This window comes from Patagioenas fasciata, chromosome 2, assembly GCF_037038585.1.
Source record: "Patagioenas fasciata isolate bPatFas1 chromosome 2, bPatFas1.hap1, whole genome shotgun sequence".
Taxonomy (NCBI): domain Eukaryota; kingdom Metazoa; phylum Chordata; class Aves; order Columbiformes; family Columbidae; genus Patagioenas; species Patagioenas fasciata.
In genome coordinates, this window is record NC_092521.1 from 43335591 (window position 1) to 43352928 (window position 17338).

General features: G+C 37.3%; 1 protein-coding gene across 3 annotated transcripts in view; it reads left to right on the top strand.

Moving 5' to 3' along the window:
• The window catches only part of ST18 (ST18 C2H2C-type zinc finger transcription factor), a 101813-nt gene that overhangs the window by 48289 nt on the left and 36186 nt on the right, over positions 1-17338 (top strand). For all 3 annotated transcript variants that reach the window (XM_071804113.1, XM_071804115.1, XM_071804114.1), the window contains 6 exons: positions 2931-3121; positions 7097-7894; positions 10626-10760; positions 12530-12620; positions 14158-14262; positions 15657-15862. In XM_071804113.1, coding sequence (XP_071660214.1) covers positions 2931-3121; positions 7097-7894; positions 10626-10760; positions 12530-12620; positions 14158-14262; positions 15657-15862 — 1526 coding nt within the window. The remainder of the gene's footprint in view (positions 1-2930; positions 3122-7096; positions 7895-10625; positions 10761-12529; positions 12621-14157; positions 14263-15656; positions 15863-17338) is intronic.

Here is a 17338-nt window from a genome sequence, read left to right on the forward strand (position 1 = left end):
CTGTCCTATGGAGAGCAATTTACACTTCCTAAGCAAAAACAACGGTGTTTTGTCATCTTCCTGCAAGCAGAGTGGAAGGCATCAAGAATTATTTTACTTGAAGCTGTATCTCATGTATTCACTTATTTTAAAATGATGGGAACTATAGAGGAAATTGGGGTGAGTGGTTGCTTCTGTACAGAAAAATATACCATAAGGACAAGCTAGGGTATCAGTCACAGAATCACAGAATGTTAGGGATTGGAAGGGACCTCAAAAGATCATCTAGTCCAATACCCCTGTTGGAGCCAGAACACTTAGATGAGACTACACAGGAATGTGTCCAGGCGGGTTCTGAATACAGGAGTCTTTCACAGAGGAGAAAATTTCTAACATGAGCAATGTGCTTGCAGGCAGATTTGTGGGCCTCCTGTCTCGACACTGATGCAGCATCTTTTGATTTACTGCTGTAAATTATGGTAGTTACAGTCATGTGGAATTCCTGCGCTCTCATTTCCCAGAGCAGATCTGCAGGTGGCAGGTGGCAGTAGTGCCCCCGCACTGATCCTGACTGTGGTCTGCTAGCATCTGAACTGGGCTGTCTTTCACAGTTGTGGTGAAAAAAACAACATGTTTAATAGATGTTGTGTCAGCCCACAGTGGTGGTCTTATAACATCATGTCACTAGAAAAAAGGTTGTACTTAATGAGCAAGGATACAGCAGTCAACTCACCTTCTTACCATGTTTTCCCTTAACTTGACTGGAAGATACACAATTGTCAGACAATTTACAGGATTAAAGCTGAAGAGCTAGATGAAGATCTTTGACCTGTGTTGCACAAGACGGCATACTAGATGATCTAATTGGATCTTCTGTTCTAAAAATCTACTAATTATGCTTGCGTAAGAAACAGTTTTGTCAAAGGGGAATTAAACACTGGAAATTCATTTTGTCCTAAACACTCTCACACCAGCTACTAGAGGTAAACTTGAAGATTGACAAATAAATGAGAAAGATTAAAAGCAAACCTAGTGAAGCTTTTGGTTGTTAAAAAAATCGTGTGAGAAGGGATTTCAAACATTTGTCATTTATTCAATTTTCATGAAACAACATAAATTATATAAATTGTTTTCACAAATATGAATTAAGAAACTCTTGATAGCATTTTCTTTGAAATAAATTATGTGTATTTTTGGACACTACCTCCATCCCTGATGTCTGTTATATGGCATCATTTTCAAGCGGATGCTTATACCATTGTGATTCTGACCTTTAATATGATATTTATGTTATTCTCTACTCATCAACAGAGAAGTAATACAGAAGCCATAATGTATTCAACTACAGCAGGTGCTTAGCATCCAGCATTCCTGATGCCCATAGCATTTTAGCTTTCAGAAGATCAAGAATATCTAACGTGTTTAAGATGCACATGGTAGAATTTTAACATTCCCCCTAAAATGCAAATCTTTGTATTTCTGTGTCCTTTGGATTGCCAAAAAGGTGCTCAGCCAAAAATGGGTATTTTTTTAACAAAAAGCTCAAGTTAGTCATATGCTTTCATCCAAAGCAATCAGAATCTGAGCCAATTTAGTGCACGTAAGATACCTTGGAAGGATTAATTTATGCTGGTGAGCTTGTAATATGTGTAAGCAATAGGAGTTCTCTGCATACATGGATTTTTTGCAAATCTTGCGGTTAAGTCAGTGAGCCAAATGTAAAATCCAACACCTAAGGGCATTGTGTAGATTTGTAATGCACCCTTGGGGTGCCTAAGGTTGAGAAACCATGGAGTGGATTACACAGAATGATATATGTAGTTTTTTCATCTCTGACAGATATAATATGAGTACTATTATTCATACTACATAAATTTCTTAGAATACTGTGTGTAAAAGCACAATGAAATAATGCTAAATCACTTACACAAAAAGTTATTTTAAAAAAAGCGTTGAACGTTCAAGCCTCCTTAGTGAGATGTTGTATGATGTAACACCTATATGCCATACCAATCAGCTGCATGGCAGCTAAGGCTTTGCTAAATATCTAAATATCTGTAGAAGTAAATTAATATGCAGATCAATATGTGGATCTTAAAGGAGCTTAAAGAAGTACACCAAATCTGGGAACAATCTCCCCATTTGAAACATTGCCCTCTCTTCTCATGTTGGTCAGCTGAAAGTTGGACATCTAGACGGGGCAAGGTCTTTCCAGGAGGATGGTTCACCCTGTTTGTCAGATAGATCTATTTTGAAGGGGGGATGAATAGTCCTGCGGAGGAATCTTTTTCCAAAGCATGTATAGAGACCTGAGAAGAGCTTAAACTAGGCATTTATGGCTGGAAATAATGAAATGAAACCAATGGCTGGGACTGATTATTGAAAGAGGGACCGTACGGTAACATCTTCTGAAGGTACAGTGTGATTCATGCAGGTTTTATGCTGTTGAACTCAAGGTATGTAGTTGGATATCCATACTGATGTAAAGGTAATGGAGCCAAAGGCTCAGGATGTGGTAGTATGACTAGTGGTGTATTTTTCCCCTTAGCTGTTTCTCTGGATTATCAACTCAGACTATAATTTAGTCCATCTTTTCCTGGGAGTGTTTATTTTACTGCAGAGCTGGTCTTAGAATGGAATATACTGGTTCAGGATTAAGGATGTTGGATTATGTCTTTTTTTGGTTTGGTCTTCCTCCTCACTACCCTTCCCCTAGACAAATTTTGGCAACACTGAAAAGAAATGGGACTTGCCTGGGCCCTGGACTTCGAGTACATGAGCTAAAATTAAATATCCACTGAACACAATTTGCTCAAACTGCAAGTGAATTAATATTTTGTTAGTCCTCACTTCTATACTTGGATTTAAACTAGGGGATGATGTTATTTTTTAAACAATTTACCCCTCACTTCTCCCCCATTTTTCTCTATCATTGCCAATTGATATTGCAGTGCCTACAAATGCTCCATGGCTAAGAAGAGAAAAGCCGAAGAACAGATATCAGGTGTCCCTGTCAACAAAAGGAAGTCCCTGTTAATGAAGCCCCGCCATTACAGCCCCAGTTTGGAATGCAAAGAAGAAAATGAAGACAGGACAGACTTACAGGAAGACATCAGTGTCCTCGAAAGCAGCTCAACTTCAGGTAGTCGTGCAGTGCAGCTTCCTTTGTATCTGAATTCCATAGAGGGGACATATGAAACAGTGTTTTCAAAAAGGATACAGAATGTGTTTGACTTCTAGCAGAGTTGGCATGGTTCATTTTTGTCTAAGTTTAACCATCGTACTTCCAATTATTTTGTACAATAACTCCTCCTGGGGTCTTGTAAACGTTTTGTAGGTCACACAGAGAGACAACTGCTGCAGCAGGTCAGATATGGAGCAGCATCTGCTTCTCCACTAGCTCTGTCAAAGAACAAGGTTAAGCCCACCACTGAGAAAAACACATTTATGAAGAGTATAATTTCACTGGAATATATAGAGCTCTTAGGAGGGGAAAAAAAAAAAAAAAGAGCTTAGCAAAACATTGTTGACTTTAACATTTAGCAAAGCAATTTCATGCATGTGACTGCTACGTGTGTTCTGTATAATGTGATTATTAGACTCAGCACTTTATACTTGTTATTCTAACTCTGCTAAGCCAAATTTATAGAAACTTCTACAGTGTGTATCCTGCAAAATATGGAAGAGGACAGGGAGACAGAAAGTTATAGCTGCAGTATGTTGGGTTTTTTTTGCTTCCTAGTATATATTTATGTATATTGAGGATGAAAACAAAATTAAACTAAACTAGCTGTCACACATTTGTTTCAGAAGTCCACACAAGTTGTTAGTCAGACAAGTGAGAAGAAATCAGTGAAACACTTTCCACATTTGTTTTAAAGGGAAGTCAACATTAGATAGCAAAAGTCAAGATGAAAGTGATGTGATCTGGCCTTGAGAAATAAGTAATCATAGATGCTATGAAAACAGAGTGAACTTCTATTCCACTCAGTTGCTGATTGCTACAGGAGTTTAAAGGTGATTTATTTTTCACTCAGTTTCTTGTACCATCTTCTCAAATATTTTGGAAGGATAGCGTGCTAGATAACCTCATCTAGGCTCCCTCTTCCTCCAAAGGTTGTATCAGATAATCTTTTGAAGTTCCTTCCAGCTCAGGCTGTTTTATGATTCTATGATGAACTGAGATTAGAAATTTATATCTATATCCACTCTAAATAGATTTTCTTTAAAACAAAACCAAACCCCCAAAATATATGTATATGAATACTATAAAACAAATAGAAAAAGGAGGCAGTCTTTCTGATTAAGGAGTCAAATCCTAGTTTTATAAGATCAAAATCAGTGGAGGTCTTTCTGTCATGTCTATGTGGCAAAGAGCAGTTTGAGTAAGAGTTCTTGTGTGTTATATTTGTTTGTTTGGGCCTTTTTTTTTTTTTTTTTTTTTTGAGATATATAGATTTTAATTAATTATTCTTGTATCGATTCAACCTGGTTCCTGGCCATCCAGGACTGCCTCAGTAATGTGTTTTTCTTTCCCTTGTGTCTGTCCTCTGCACAGCTTGAAGAACTTGTTGAAGGGAAAGCACTATGATGGGTGTAAAGGTAGAATTTGTGCCACATACAGATGAACCAAGGTTATTCAACTGGTTCTTTTTTTTTTTTTTTTTTAAAAAAAAAAAGGCTAATTGTTGGGCCAGGTCTATTGATATAAGTGTAGGGGAACCCTGTTTGCACCTAGCCCTTCACTCAAAAGGAAAAAGCCACCTTCTTTCAAAAATAGGCATTTGATACAAGTGAGATTTCTCGAAAACTGCTTGTGTCAATGATAATACAACCTATCCCTCTTGCATTAATTTCACCAGCTACAAAGCCAATTTCAGCTAAAGCATACAGCTGGTCTGGGTATGTAGGCAATATTTGTAATATTGCTCATTTTATTATGAACTCATGGTTCTTGTAGGTTGATCAGTTAATGCTTCAGTTCATGGCTTGATGCAACTGTAAACAAAGCTGAGTTTTGATTATTTTTAAAGTAAATTTACAGCCTGTAGAATTGAAAAGCAAAGCTGGGACAGGTGAACTATTAAGACTGGTTCAACAACAAATTTTTAAACATTGCATTTAAAAATTGCCGATTATTTAAGAGGCAAAAATCTGTTTTGTATTTATATTATTTTTCATCTTTCATACAGAAAAATAACTGAAAAGACCTGTTTCTATCATCAAGGTTTGTTTTGTTTTCTTTTGTTTTGAAGGATGGGAGACTTATTTTAAAACTAGAACTTATTTCCTTTGGAAATAACCCACTGATGGGATTTTGCTATATTCCAAATGCAGAAAAGCAAATAATAAAAAAAACATTTGGCCAAAGTGGGTCATAGAGCCAAATCATCATTCTTACTTGCTCAGATATGAAAAGACCACAGACTTTTTTATTCAGAATACTGCAATGTGTGTGGTACTAGACCAGCTGCTAAAAAGTTGCACTAAGGTTTACGGAGATTTTTTTAAACACAACTTTGTGAACAGAGTACATAAGGCCATCTCTCCCCACATGAGTTCAATTTTCTGAAGAAGAATAAGAATTAATCAATATTTTCTTTTAACATATAACAAACAGTTGAACCAAACAATTATGTAAACTGGAAATGACCCAAAATGCTAACAGTTTGGCAGCAGTAAAGTGAAATGCATTGTGGTGCACATGTGCATTTTTGTCCCCCTTTTCCCCTTCACAATAATCTGCACTTAATAGGAATATTTTAAACTATGTAGCTAAGCAACAGAGGTAATTGTTGCTTTCTAGAGCTTTTGTTAGGCACTCTAACACAGCCCAAATATGCATAATTAGGTATAATGTCTATAAATCATTATTGTACACATGTGGGTAGTTAAGTGGATTGAGAGAATAGTTCAATGAATTGGACATATTCACTGAAAATGCTTTTATTTGTTTTCTGTAGTTCATAATACTTTAAAATTATCATAACCCTTTACACTTTCTCTTAATAGCTCGCTGTGTTATTGAGAGAAACTTCATTTGCATTTTAGACTATGCTTAATTTATTATTTAAACCTGGACTACTGATTCAGGAGAGAACAGACATATCTTACGAAATAGTCTGCGCTTGTTTATTCATCCTCCTTTCTAGGAAGTAAAATGTTAAATTTTTCAGTTTATGTTGAATAGATCCCAACAAAAGAATGTACCCTATAATCAGCATTATTGAAGGGGCTAGTGTTGTGACTAAATTCTTCCCTTCATCCAAAAATGCTTTTAGTTACTATGGCAATATTTACTTGATCCTGGCAAACCAGTGTTGATTTTAGAGAGATAATTACCAGAAAGAAAGATGATGGAGATGTATTTTTGAGTGTCCTTGTCAGAGGAAATGTTTATAAAAAATTAAATGAGATACAAAAGGCATATTGTCTTCCACACCGACCACCTCTCCTACATGCAGCTTCTATTACCTGCTGGCTGCTGCTTTCCTTCTGAAGAAAGATGTTTATAAAGACAGGATGCACTTCAGTGGTGTCTTTAACAAGTCCTTTATGAGTCTGTACATAACAACCATTTCTGTTTGCCTGTGCATGACCTGATCTGTCACTTAATGTGACAATTCAGTGGTGGCCAGAAGCTTGCCTTTTGTGAAGTATTGAGGTTTTTTCCAGCAAGGTCTTTCAGAGGATCTGGGGTGACTGGAAAAGTAATTAAGGTCCATTTTGAGAAAATATTTGGGAATCTTAGGTGAAAGAAAAGTGAAAATAGATCAGAGCAATTTTAATTTATGTGTGTACTTGTATGTATTTTATGCAAATATCATGTAGATTGTGTGTATATGTACAGTATCTATCTATATATGGCACATATTTAAATGAATGTATATGAATGTGCATGTGTTCTAAAATAATATATGTCTTCAGCATCAGTGAAAAATGGCAACGTATTTATTTGTCATATAGTTTTGGAGCTATAATGTAAAGTAGATATAATCTCAGAACAGCTTTTGAGTAAAGAGATGTCAATTGATAAGTAAATATCTTCATATCTCTTCTACTAGACACAAAAACCAATTATTCTTGCATATTTTTCTCTTGCTTTTTTGTCGTGCAGAGGAAAGTACTCCAAAATCATCTGAGGAAACCCCTCATCCAGGTGGGCATGAAAATTCCAGTCAAAGAAAAGATAACTACTCCAGCTATCAAGATGCTGTGGCCTCATCTCTGATGAACAAGGGAAAATTAGCAAAAGATGCACCCAGTCAAACAGTGGCTGAAAATCTAAATGACAGTGGCATTCAATCCTTAAAAACAGAAAGTGATGACACTGATGAATGTTACATGATTAACTCAACTGAAGGAAAGGCAAAGACTGTTATTTCTGACACAAAATACTGTTCATCTGAAGAAAATGAAAGTAACTCTGAAACTATGGACAATGAGTGGGACAGCTCCTCGAATTTCTCGGAAGAAACTAGTGTAAAGCCTCTTGTAACTCCGAAGTACATGGTAGAGTGTAATCAGCCTAGCATACTGGAAGTCCCAGAAATTATTAAGGAAGAGGTAGATTTTGGCCCCTGTGGAACACTTTGTGACTCGGAAACAGAACTAAGAGCACCCCAGGAGTCTCACCCAGATCCTTTTGATAAAAGAATTCAGAATCCCTTCCCTGAAAGTGAAGAAGATGACAATGAGTGCCTGTCAGAAATCACAGAAGTGTCAGTTGAGCTGGACAAAACAAAAGGGAACTTGAGTTTGCTAGAACAAGCAATCGCTCTGCAGGCAGAGCAGGGGCATGTGTTTCACAGCACCTACAAGGAACTGGATAGATTTCTTCTGGAGCATCTAGCAGGGGAAAGGAGACAAACCAAAGTTATCGACATTGGTGGGAGACAGATATTTAGCAACAAACGTAAGGAAGTATTTTTGACTGTTCATACTCGCTTACGCATTTATCCTGTGACTGATAGAGCATTCTGAACTGGGTTTTATAGCAACAGTAAAGAATCTGGAATTTAGCTGGTAATTTTGTTAATTATGTACCTTCACACTAGTGCCTTGCATCTAACCAGGTTAAACGCTAGGTACTTGGCTTCCTGCCAAACCGCTATGTGAAATGATCAGTAATGGGTACTAAAAGGGCTGTGTAGCTGGCACTAACACTCCTTCTCCTTTTCCTCCTCCTCTACCTCCTCCTCCATAGCACGCTAATATATACCTCCTAAATTTCAGCAGCCAAAAGAGAAGACATTAAAACAGTGGCTAAGGAAAGGTTAGGGTGAAAAACTGGCCTCTTCCAAATATACCACCTAATTCCCAAGCCATGTGTTTTCTCAGTTCAGTCTACTTCATGTATCAACATTAGATTTAACTACAGCCAGCACTTCTGAGCCAGGAAAGCACAAACCATGCTTTTCTGCCTCATTCGCCATCAGCAGAATTACCAGTAAGTTTCAAAATCTTTATCGTTTCTGGTGGTTGTGCAATCTCCTGCAAAGCTGTAGGAACGTTGCTCCATTTTCGGTACTTAATCAGGTTTCTAGAAGTGGAGATTTAAAAGATTTGGGTTTGATTTATAAACTGGTCAGTCTGGTATGAAACTCCTCAATTGAGGATAATTACAGAACATCAAGAGATGTCATTTTATGAGCACACTCCCTGCTGCAGTAAGTAACAACAAATTCATCTGTCCTTTGAGTTTTCCTTTTGGGCTTCCAAATATACTGAGGTCACCACAGCATTGCTGCAATTTCTGGTTTTGATAATTTAATTACTTTGGTACTCCTAGTGTTACTTTAGAGTAGTTCCTGAGTACATTGCAAATATTATACTAGTTGAGTGATCTAAAGTATTTAGTGTATAAGATAACTGACAAGTTTTTTAGGAGCTGCAACTAAAGAATATTTCCATGCATGCATCTCGTTTTTCTGTCTCAAGCAGTCTTTTCATTAGCATGTCAAGCTGTGCATGCAAGGTATTAGTCTACCTCCTTGCTAAACTACATGAACCTTTATTTGCTCAGATGACTATGGTATATGCAGGAATTTTTTAGATAGCTTTTCTTATCCTGAGACTAGCTATGTTCAACAGGTTTACATTGGAGTCAATGTGATTTTCTCACAGCACACATAGGAAGGAGCAGTGATGGTAAGCACAGCAGAATCTCGCCCTTCCTGATCTGCCTCCTATTATTATTAGCTGTAGTTTGTAGGTGAGTTAAGAGGTAATGCTCATGGATGCATAAACTAGGTTTTGTTCAGATCATATAAACACTATATAATTTTAGTCAATGTAGCATCAGGCACAAAAATTTTTCACTTTATATTATTTTTTATTTTTGAAAAATTTACCAGGAAATCCATCAGCTCTTAATTTTCTTTCTTGGATTCTGCATCAGAAAAAAATGACTTTAATTTATATTTTTCCATCTTTTTTAATGATGAACCTTTCCAATTAGTGGAATAAAAAATTAAATCAAATTTCAAGCTCCCTTTGTTTTCTGTCCACTATTGCAGCACATTCCACTTGCAGTGATTCTAAAAGGCATGTGGTCTCCTGTTGATGCTCAGTCTTATTTTCTTTCCTCCCTATTTATTTATTTATTTATTTATTTACCTGAAATCTGGCCAAGAAGTTTAACCCTCAGCTGTCTCTGGCGATTGTGTCCCTAAGCACATCCTACCTTGCAGTCCAACAAATCAAGGTTGAAGGAGGCTGCTCGCTGTGCTGGCTGCAGCTGTTTACTCCCCCAGCACCGAATGTTGTTGGCAGCCAATCACAGATGGAGCTAAAACCATCCTCAGCAATTTATGCGGCCACTTCCTCCAGATTTCTCACAAGAGAATTTCTGGACTCAAATTCATCCATTTCTCGCCCAGGCATTTGATCCTGCATTGGAAATCAAATAAAGCCTTTCTGACCAGTGCTTCTTGCACAATTCTAGGTGCTCGAAACAAAAATTGGGAATGCACTGTGGTCATTCCAGAGTGGTAGCTGTGGGGCTGGGCTGAGACCTCACTTTTGAAAGGGTATCGGCTGCTCCATGTTTTCACTGTCATTGTGGGCTGCTCCACAAAGCGGCATTGCCATGTGTACCAGAGGGAGTCGCTTGCCTTGCCTCTCAAATGTAAAGTGGCATGTATTCAGTTCCCTAACAAAGAACCTACAGCCTAGAGATCTGCGATATTTAAGGAAAGGCTTCTGGTTGAAATGCTTTTTGTTTGTTTGTTTGTTTCACACCTCAGCTTTTATTTGATTGTCCCAGCTTCCTGGAGTCTGACATTAACAGAGTAAAAGAGTGTTTCTGTTTTTTTATTTATTCTTTTATATATCTTGCTGTTGGCTGACGCTGCCAGTTTTCTGGCTTACTGGATTGTGGCTTCTGTCCTGTTTGAGGCTCTGAATGGAATAAATGACACCATAATCCTAATGCTATATAGTTCAGCACATAAATGGTATATTGGGAGGGGGAAGCCATTGTTTAAAGGACACAGTGTGAAAACCTAAAGTGATGCTTAAATCACATACATCTCTGCTAAAACTTTGTGTAGGAATTACATCTGAAGTATCATGCTCCTAGGTTCGCTCAGCTGAGTGCAGAAAGGGCTAAAGCCAAACAAAATCATTATCTGATTTCTCTGCAGATTCACCCAGGCCTGAAAAGAGAGAGACCAAATGTCCCATCCCAGGATGTGATGGCACAGGGCACGTGACTGGGCTGTACCCTCACCACCGCAGTCTCTCGGGCTGTCCACATAAAGTTAGAGTGCCACTAGAAAGTGAGTATCATCACCTTGTAGTCAAAAATAACTGGATTTGGCCCAGTATTGTGGGTAGTGTGTACTCAAGCTGGAAAAGAAACTCACTTTTTCTGGGTGAAAGTGCAGAATGAGGCTGAGAGAAGGGCCATGGCACCTTCTTTGCCCTCCAGCTCTTAATCATGGCCCTACTTCCCACATTTGTGGAGCTCAAGTACTCCTCAGCAGTAGCATAACAAACACCACTAGGTTCCTCGGGTCGTTGGGGAAGAATAAAATCTGAGTCAAACTATCCCCACCCTGCCAGCAGACCTGCACACTGGAGTCTTATGAATCTTCAAGATCTTGCTTTCCCCTGCCTTTGGCTAATGCATGCAGCACAGAAATCACCTGCTTGTTTCAGATCTGTGACCTGATTTGCCGTAATCACACGCCGAGGCTGCTGGTTTTCATTGCCAATAACTGAGAGGCCTGGGCATGCTTATTCAGAGATGTTTCCAGCGTTCCCCTTATCACTGAGCTCAAAAAGGTTATTTCCATCAGTATATCCCAGTGTTGGTCCACAGCATGTCCGTCTTGTATGACTGTACCATGCTAGCCCTTTTATGCCCAGTCTAGCCTGAATTTCTCTGCTTATTTCTAGCTGTGCGGATCTGATTACATTGGTTTGTGTGTGTGTATGTGTGTAATCTTGCAATGTGATGCAATTATATGCTCCATAATAAGCCAAAACCTAATGTGAAACTAGTCATTTAAACAACCTAGTTAGATTGGTTTTTTTGCGGCATGTGTAACAACAAATTAAAAGGATGCTTGCACTTTACCAATGTCCTGTTCCTAACTGTAGCTCTCTCTCTTATAAATCTGGTACTAAACTATACGTATAGAAACATCTGCTGAGTTATGCAGGCCACTGCATTTGGAAGGCCCTGGCAACAATAACTTCCTAAAATTTAAAACTAACAGGTCCTTGTTAATTAGCACACTTCCATTCAGATGTGTTCTGTCCTGGGGGAATACAAAAATAAAAAATATATATATGTGTGTGCGCAATTTGGTTCCTGACAGAATAAACCAGTTAACTGAACAGTCAGCTTTTTTAAAGCACTGTGCACCCAGAGGGGTAGTGCAGCACTGAAGTCGTGAAGGACAGACATACAAAGACATATTCTGTTTAATACAGACATACATCTCAGTCTTAGTAAAGATGATCTGCATCAAAAGACAAGAAATGTACATGTAAGAGGTTGTAACCACTGCTGGGAGTGTAAGTTGCTGCTTGGGAGCATGACCGATTGGTCTAAAGTAGTTTTGGCAGAGCTCAGATGATCAGGAGGCATCAGACTTCAAAGATCAATTCATCAGGGCTCAGATCAGATCATCATACTCAGGTGCAAGGCATAAAAAGCCTATACCTGAGGGCTGCAGCTATACATAGCATAACTGCATGGCCCAGAGTTCCTCTGTGATCTCCCTTTTCTAGTTGACTGTGTTAGTGATGTATGGGTCAGTGGGCAAAGGGCTTCATGATACAATATCCTTGCTAACCTTTCTTCTTTTAAAGTCTCTAGAAACAATGATGTACATGTGGGAAGCCACACTATAACAACATAGGGATAAACTGGCCTTGCTGTGCTGTAGGTCCTTTGCTGCTTCTTTTTGTTTGTAGTCAAAATGTGACAGCATTAAGAATCTCAGTTTGAGGAAAAAAATGTTCATGTTTTTTAATACATGTATTTTTAGTTGATGAATGCTATTATATATATTTTTTTTTTCTTATTCCCATTTAGTTCTTGCCATGCACGAAAATGTTTTAAAGTGCCCGACCCCAGGATGCACTGGGAGAGGACATGTCAACAGCAATCGCAACACACACAGAAGGTAGGCTGGAAAAGTTCCTGTCCACTTAAAATCTAAAATGTGCTTTGGAGTAAATTGATGGGCACATCTTGAAATTAGATGTTATGTACTATGCTGCAGAATTCCTACAAACTGTAAGGGTAGCCTGTATTGTTTATAACCAAATAATTGTGTTTAATTTCATTATATAAAAAATGGCTGCAGCATTGAGGGTGGCAAATTCAACTAGTATTTTTCACATATGAGATTTCAAACAACAATTTCATTACAGTCTTCACATTGAAACACTATCATGCAAAAGGGGTAGGAATGAGTAAATATATTATTATTGCTACAGCTAGAAAACCTACTGGAAACCAAAGCCTCTTCATTTTGCACCCCGTATGTCTTTGGCAGGAGCTTCCCATCAAAGCACATTCCCTTTTAGCAAAACAGGAAATTTTAAGTGGAACACCTTAGAATCCTGGTAAAAACTAACTCAATTTATTACCCTCAGGAATGTCATCTCCCTGCTTGGAACACTCCTGCCTGTTTAACTCACTGCCTGCAGGGAGAAAGTAAAATTGAGAAAAGCCTTCCAGACAGGCAGCTGGGGAATCGCAGCTGGGCTGCAGGTGGGGCAGAGAGCCGACGCGCTCCATCTCCAGCAAGTCGCTGCTGTCGGCACGGCTCTTGTCAGGACTGCTTTCTACTGGAAGCCAGCAAGCCAAACTATTCTGTTATAGTTCTTCTGGAAAAATATAATGATGTCAATCTTACAATCAAGCTTGGGACAGAAAATTTTCAAAACTGACTTTTTTTGCTGAATGGATTTTTTTTGGTGGGATTGTCTTTTTTTTTGGTGATCGATTGGTTGATTGGTTATTGTATGAGGACAGCAAAATCAAGGATTATCATACTGTTTTGCTCTCTGTAGTCTTTACCAGAGAGATCACAAGCTCATCTACAAGAAAATATAAAGAACTGGTAAATATTTTTTCAGTGTGTTTCCTGTTTTAAATCCCCAGTCATCTTTGTAGCACATCAGCTGTAACATAAGTGAGCAATGAATAGGATTAGAAAACATCTTTTAACCTAATAAAACAAACAGGAAAAACAAACAAACAAACAACTTAAAATCTCAAAATATGTTCTTTGGTAGCAGTCTTTCAATAGCCCTGTTTTTCCCCAAATTCACTCTCCTTTTAATCAGTACGAGGCTTATATGCATGGTTTAGCTGACAAAGTAAATGTCATTTGTCAAAAAATTTTCTAGTGTCTTGCCAGTCACAAAACATCAAAGTAGAATTGTGGAAAACTCCTACATGATTCAGTTTCCAGATATATCACCTCCAATACATGAATTTCACAGTCTTACATTGTGGGTTGAAAACCAGCTATATCTGTGCTATGATAGCAGCAGCTCCCATAGACGCACAGGGCCCCAGGGATGTTCAAAGTCTTTGGGTTCCAGAGCACACATTGCCCTTGCTTATGATTTCATTTTAATGTTTTTTTTTTCTTTTTTTTTTTCTTCTTGTTCCTTTTCATTTCTTTTCGTCACCTTGTTTTTAAACAGCCTTTCTGGTTGTCCAATTGCTGCAGCTGAAAAGTTGGCAATGTCCCAGGAAAAGAACCAGCTCGAGTCTCCAAAAGCTGGGCAGTGCCATGATCAGACTCACAGGTAGGAGCCCCCACAACCTGGTCTTTCCAAAGTATTTCTGCACTAACTATATTGATCAGTCCTCAGGTCTTTCCTTTATTTCAGATTTTAGCTATGGGGTAACTCAGTTTTCCAAGACAAACCTCTGCAAAGCTAAATAACTTGACTGTATTGCAAAATTAACAAGCAGCTTTCTGCTGGTTCCTGTGCATATGGCTGATGTTAAAGGCAACAGACTAATTTTTTGAAAAGCAATCCAATATATTCTACTAAATCTTACTTCAACACAAACAGCTTAATCAATGGTTCTCAAATGTCTTTCTCCTGTTAACTGTATCTCCAATCTTGCTAAAATGCTTTAAACAATTTTCAAAAACTGTTCTTTTGTTACAATATTTTGGCCACTGAAGCTTGATTCAAGATCTCTTTAACCTTATTGCACTTTTAGCAGTTCAGCCCTCCTTTATTTTCTGATTCATTTCAGAGGAATCTTCCAGTGATCAAGTATTATATTATATTATATTAAAGGGTTGAGAACTCTGTTCATTCTGTTTCCCCACCATTGAAAAATTCATATTCTGAGTTTCTTTATTTTATTGGTTTAATTAGTTTAATTTCTCATTTATATAAAGGCATCAAAAAGGGGAAACATTTTTTTATTTGCATTTGTATTTTGTTTGAGATATATATGGATCCTACAGACATGCATAATTTGCACATCATTGGCACCGTGGTCATTACGACCTATTATATTCAGGTCTATTTGGGGACACTTTAGTCTGTGGATTATTGACACGATCAGCTCTAATGGTTCCTTCAGAGCCATTACAGAGTATTATGTCCATGTGTCTTCCAACTGCACGTGCCTTAACTCTATGTATGAAAAGTCCTTAGGAAATTACTAAAGACAAGTAGTTACTGAACAATAACTAAATGGAATAACACATCATAAATCATTCATTCCTCCCAAATAACAGAGGCAATTATTTTGGATCATCTTATATTTATACCATTGTCATTCATAGTAAAGTGAGAACAATAGTGTTCCATAAAACTACAAATCCTTTGACAAGCAAAAATCCAGACAACTTTTAGAAATAAAGGAAACACTATGCTGCAGTGGTAATCTAGAAGTAAATCAGTATTTTTCTTGTAAATAGCCCACATTGTTACTAGAGAATACTAGACTTTTTCGATGTCCTCAGCTTTGAACTTGTGTGAAGTCAAAGTACTCTTTGACTATTAAGTCAGCCACCATATTTATCTTATCTATTTATTGTATACACCTACTGCTAAGTTTTACATATGATAGCAGCACACTTTCTGATACTGATATGCAACTGTATCCTGGTTTTGAAGAAAATGTTATTTAAATATATTGTCTTTCTCATTCATTCTTTTCCTTCTCTCTTCAGGACAAATTTAGCAAAGCAGTCTGCAGTATCTCAGTATGATTACAGAACTTCACAGCCAGTAACCTCCTCCAGAGCCACCCTGGGAAAAGAACAGGAGAAGTTTGGGAAAGTACCATTTGATTATGCCAGTTTCGATGCACAAGTCTTTGGCAAACGCACAACAGCACCTGTGGCACATGGACGAAAAACACCCCAGTTCCTTGAATGTAAGCTTGAAATTTGAGTATGCTTTGGAAAATGTGAAAAATGTCAATGACTTTTTTTTTTTCTTTATCTCTGTTCTGCTTTCAAGCTTCTAAAATTTAAAAAAAAAAAAAAAAAGTCTCTGTAGGAAGCATTTAAAAACACTTGTGACCAGGACGCTAAACATAATCACTAGTTGGCTAAAAGTAGTGTGCTAGAACGTTATATATCATCACTGTAAGGTTTACTTGTGTGTTTGGTTGTTTTTTTCGTTTTTGTTTTTGTTTTTTAAGAAGAAGCAGCTATCAGGGGACAAGAGGAGTGAAAAGAAATTGTTTGTGTCTTATCTGTTACTTTCATCCTTGGCTAAACAGTGGTATCCTTATGTGATAAGATGCTGCAATGAGAAGTCCCATGGAGTGTGTCTGCAGAACATGTAATAAATATGAATTGTAGCACAGAGAAATCCAAGTTGGTTTTTAAAAGGTATTTCAGATACCTTTAAATGCATCAGTACAGGTAGATGACCACATGCGTTGGCTGCTTTACTTCCAGGCCTGAATTGAATTTATTTCAATATCTCGTATTTCTGTACTACATCTATTTGTAGTGCAGACATATCCAAAGCAACAAATTGTTATCAAGATTCCTCTGCTTGCATCACTTGTGGATTTGCTGAGGTGCTACTCCTTACAAATGAGATACCACAGTGCAAATGCTGCAGATGTTCTTCATAACTTGCATGGGAAACTCCAGCAGGATTCTGCTGTTCTATTGAGAATAATACCCTTTAGTTCATAGAAACAAACAATTTTGCTAGAAACAGAAAAAAAAAAAAAAGAAAAAAGAAAGGAGGTTTTCATTACACTATATTTGGTTTAGAAGAAAACAGATCAAAAATAATGTGAAAAAAGATTATTTAGTTATTTTTTCTTTTATTCATGACAAAAAAACTAGTAAAAGAAAACCAAAATGAAAATAAATTGCATCATATTTATCCCAACAAAGGGCAATATTTATAGTAAGGTGAAGAGAAAAGCAGAAAATGTTATATGTGTATATATACTAATAAAATGTGATATAATAGATTTCTGATACTATATGATACACGTTTTATATATTTATAAAATTTATATATTTAGAGATTTGTTTTTGTCTGTGTCTGAGCACACACACACACATATATGTCTATGTTTGCAGGTATCTATGTGTTTGTGTATATATATAAATACCCTATTTAAAATTGCAAATGAATAGCAGATATTTATCTGGCCTGGAAAATAGACTTGTTCAAATGAAAGCAAATATGTTCATTACCAGCTTCTTGGGTGGCAGATTTTCCAATTTTGTTTGTAAAATTGAATATTCCCTATTAGCTGTCTCTTTGCACAGATGTATGTCTATTTCACAGGTTCATTTCAAGGAAAGAATGATTGAAATGTTTTTATACAAATGCAAATCCATACATATGCAATTTATGTATAATGTATATCAGGGCT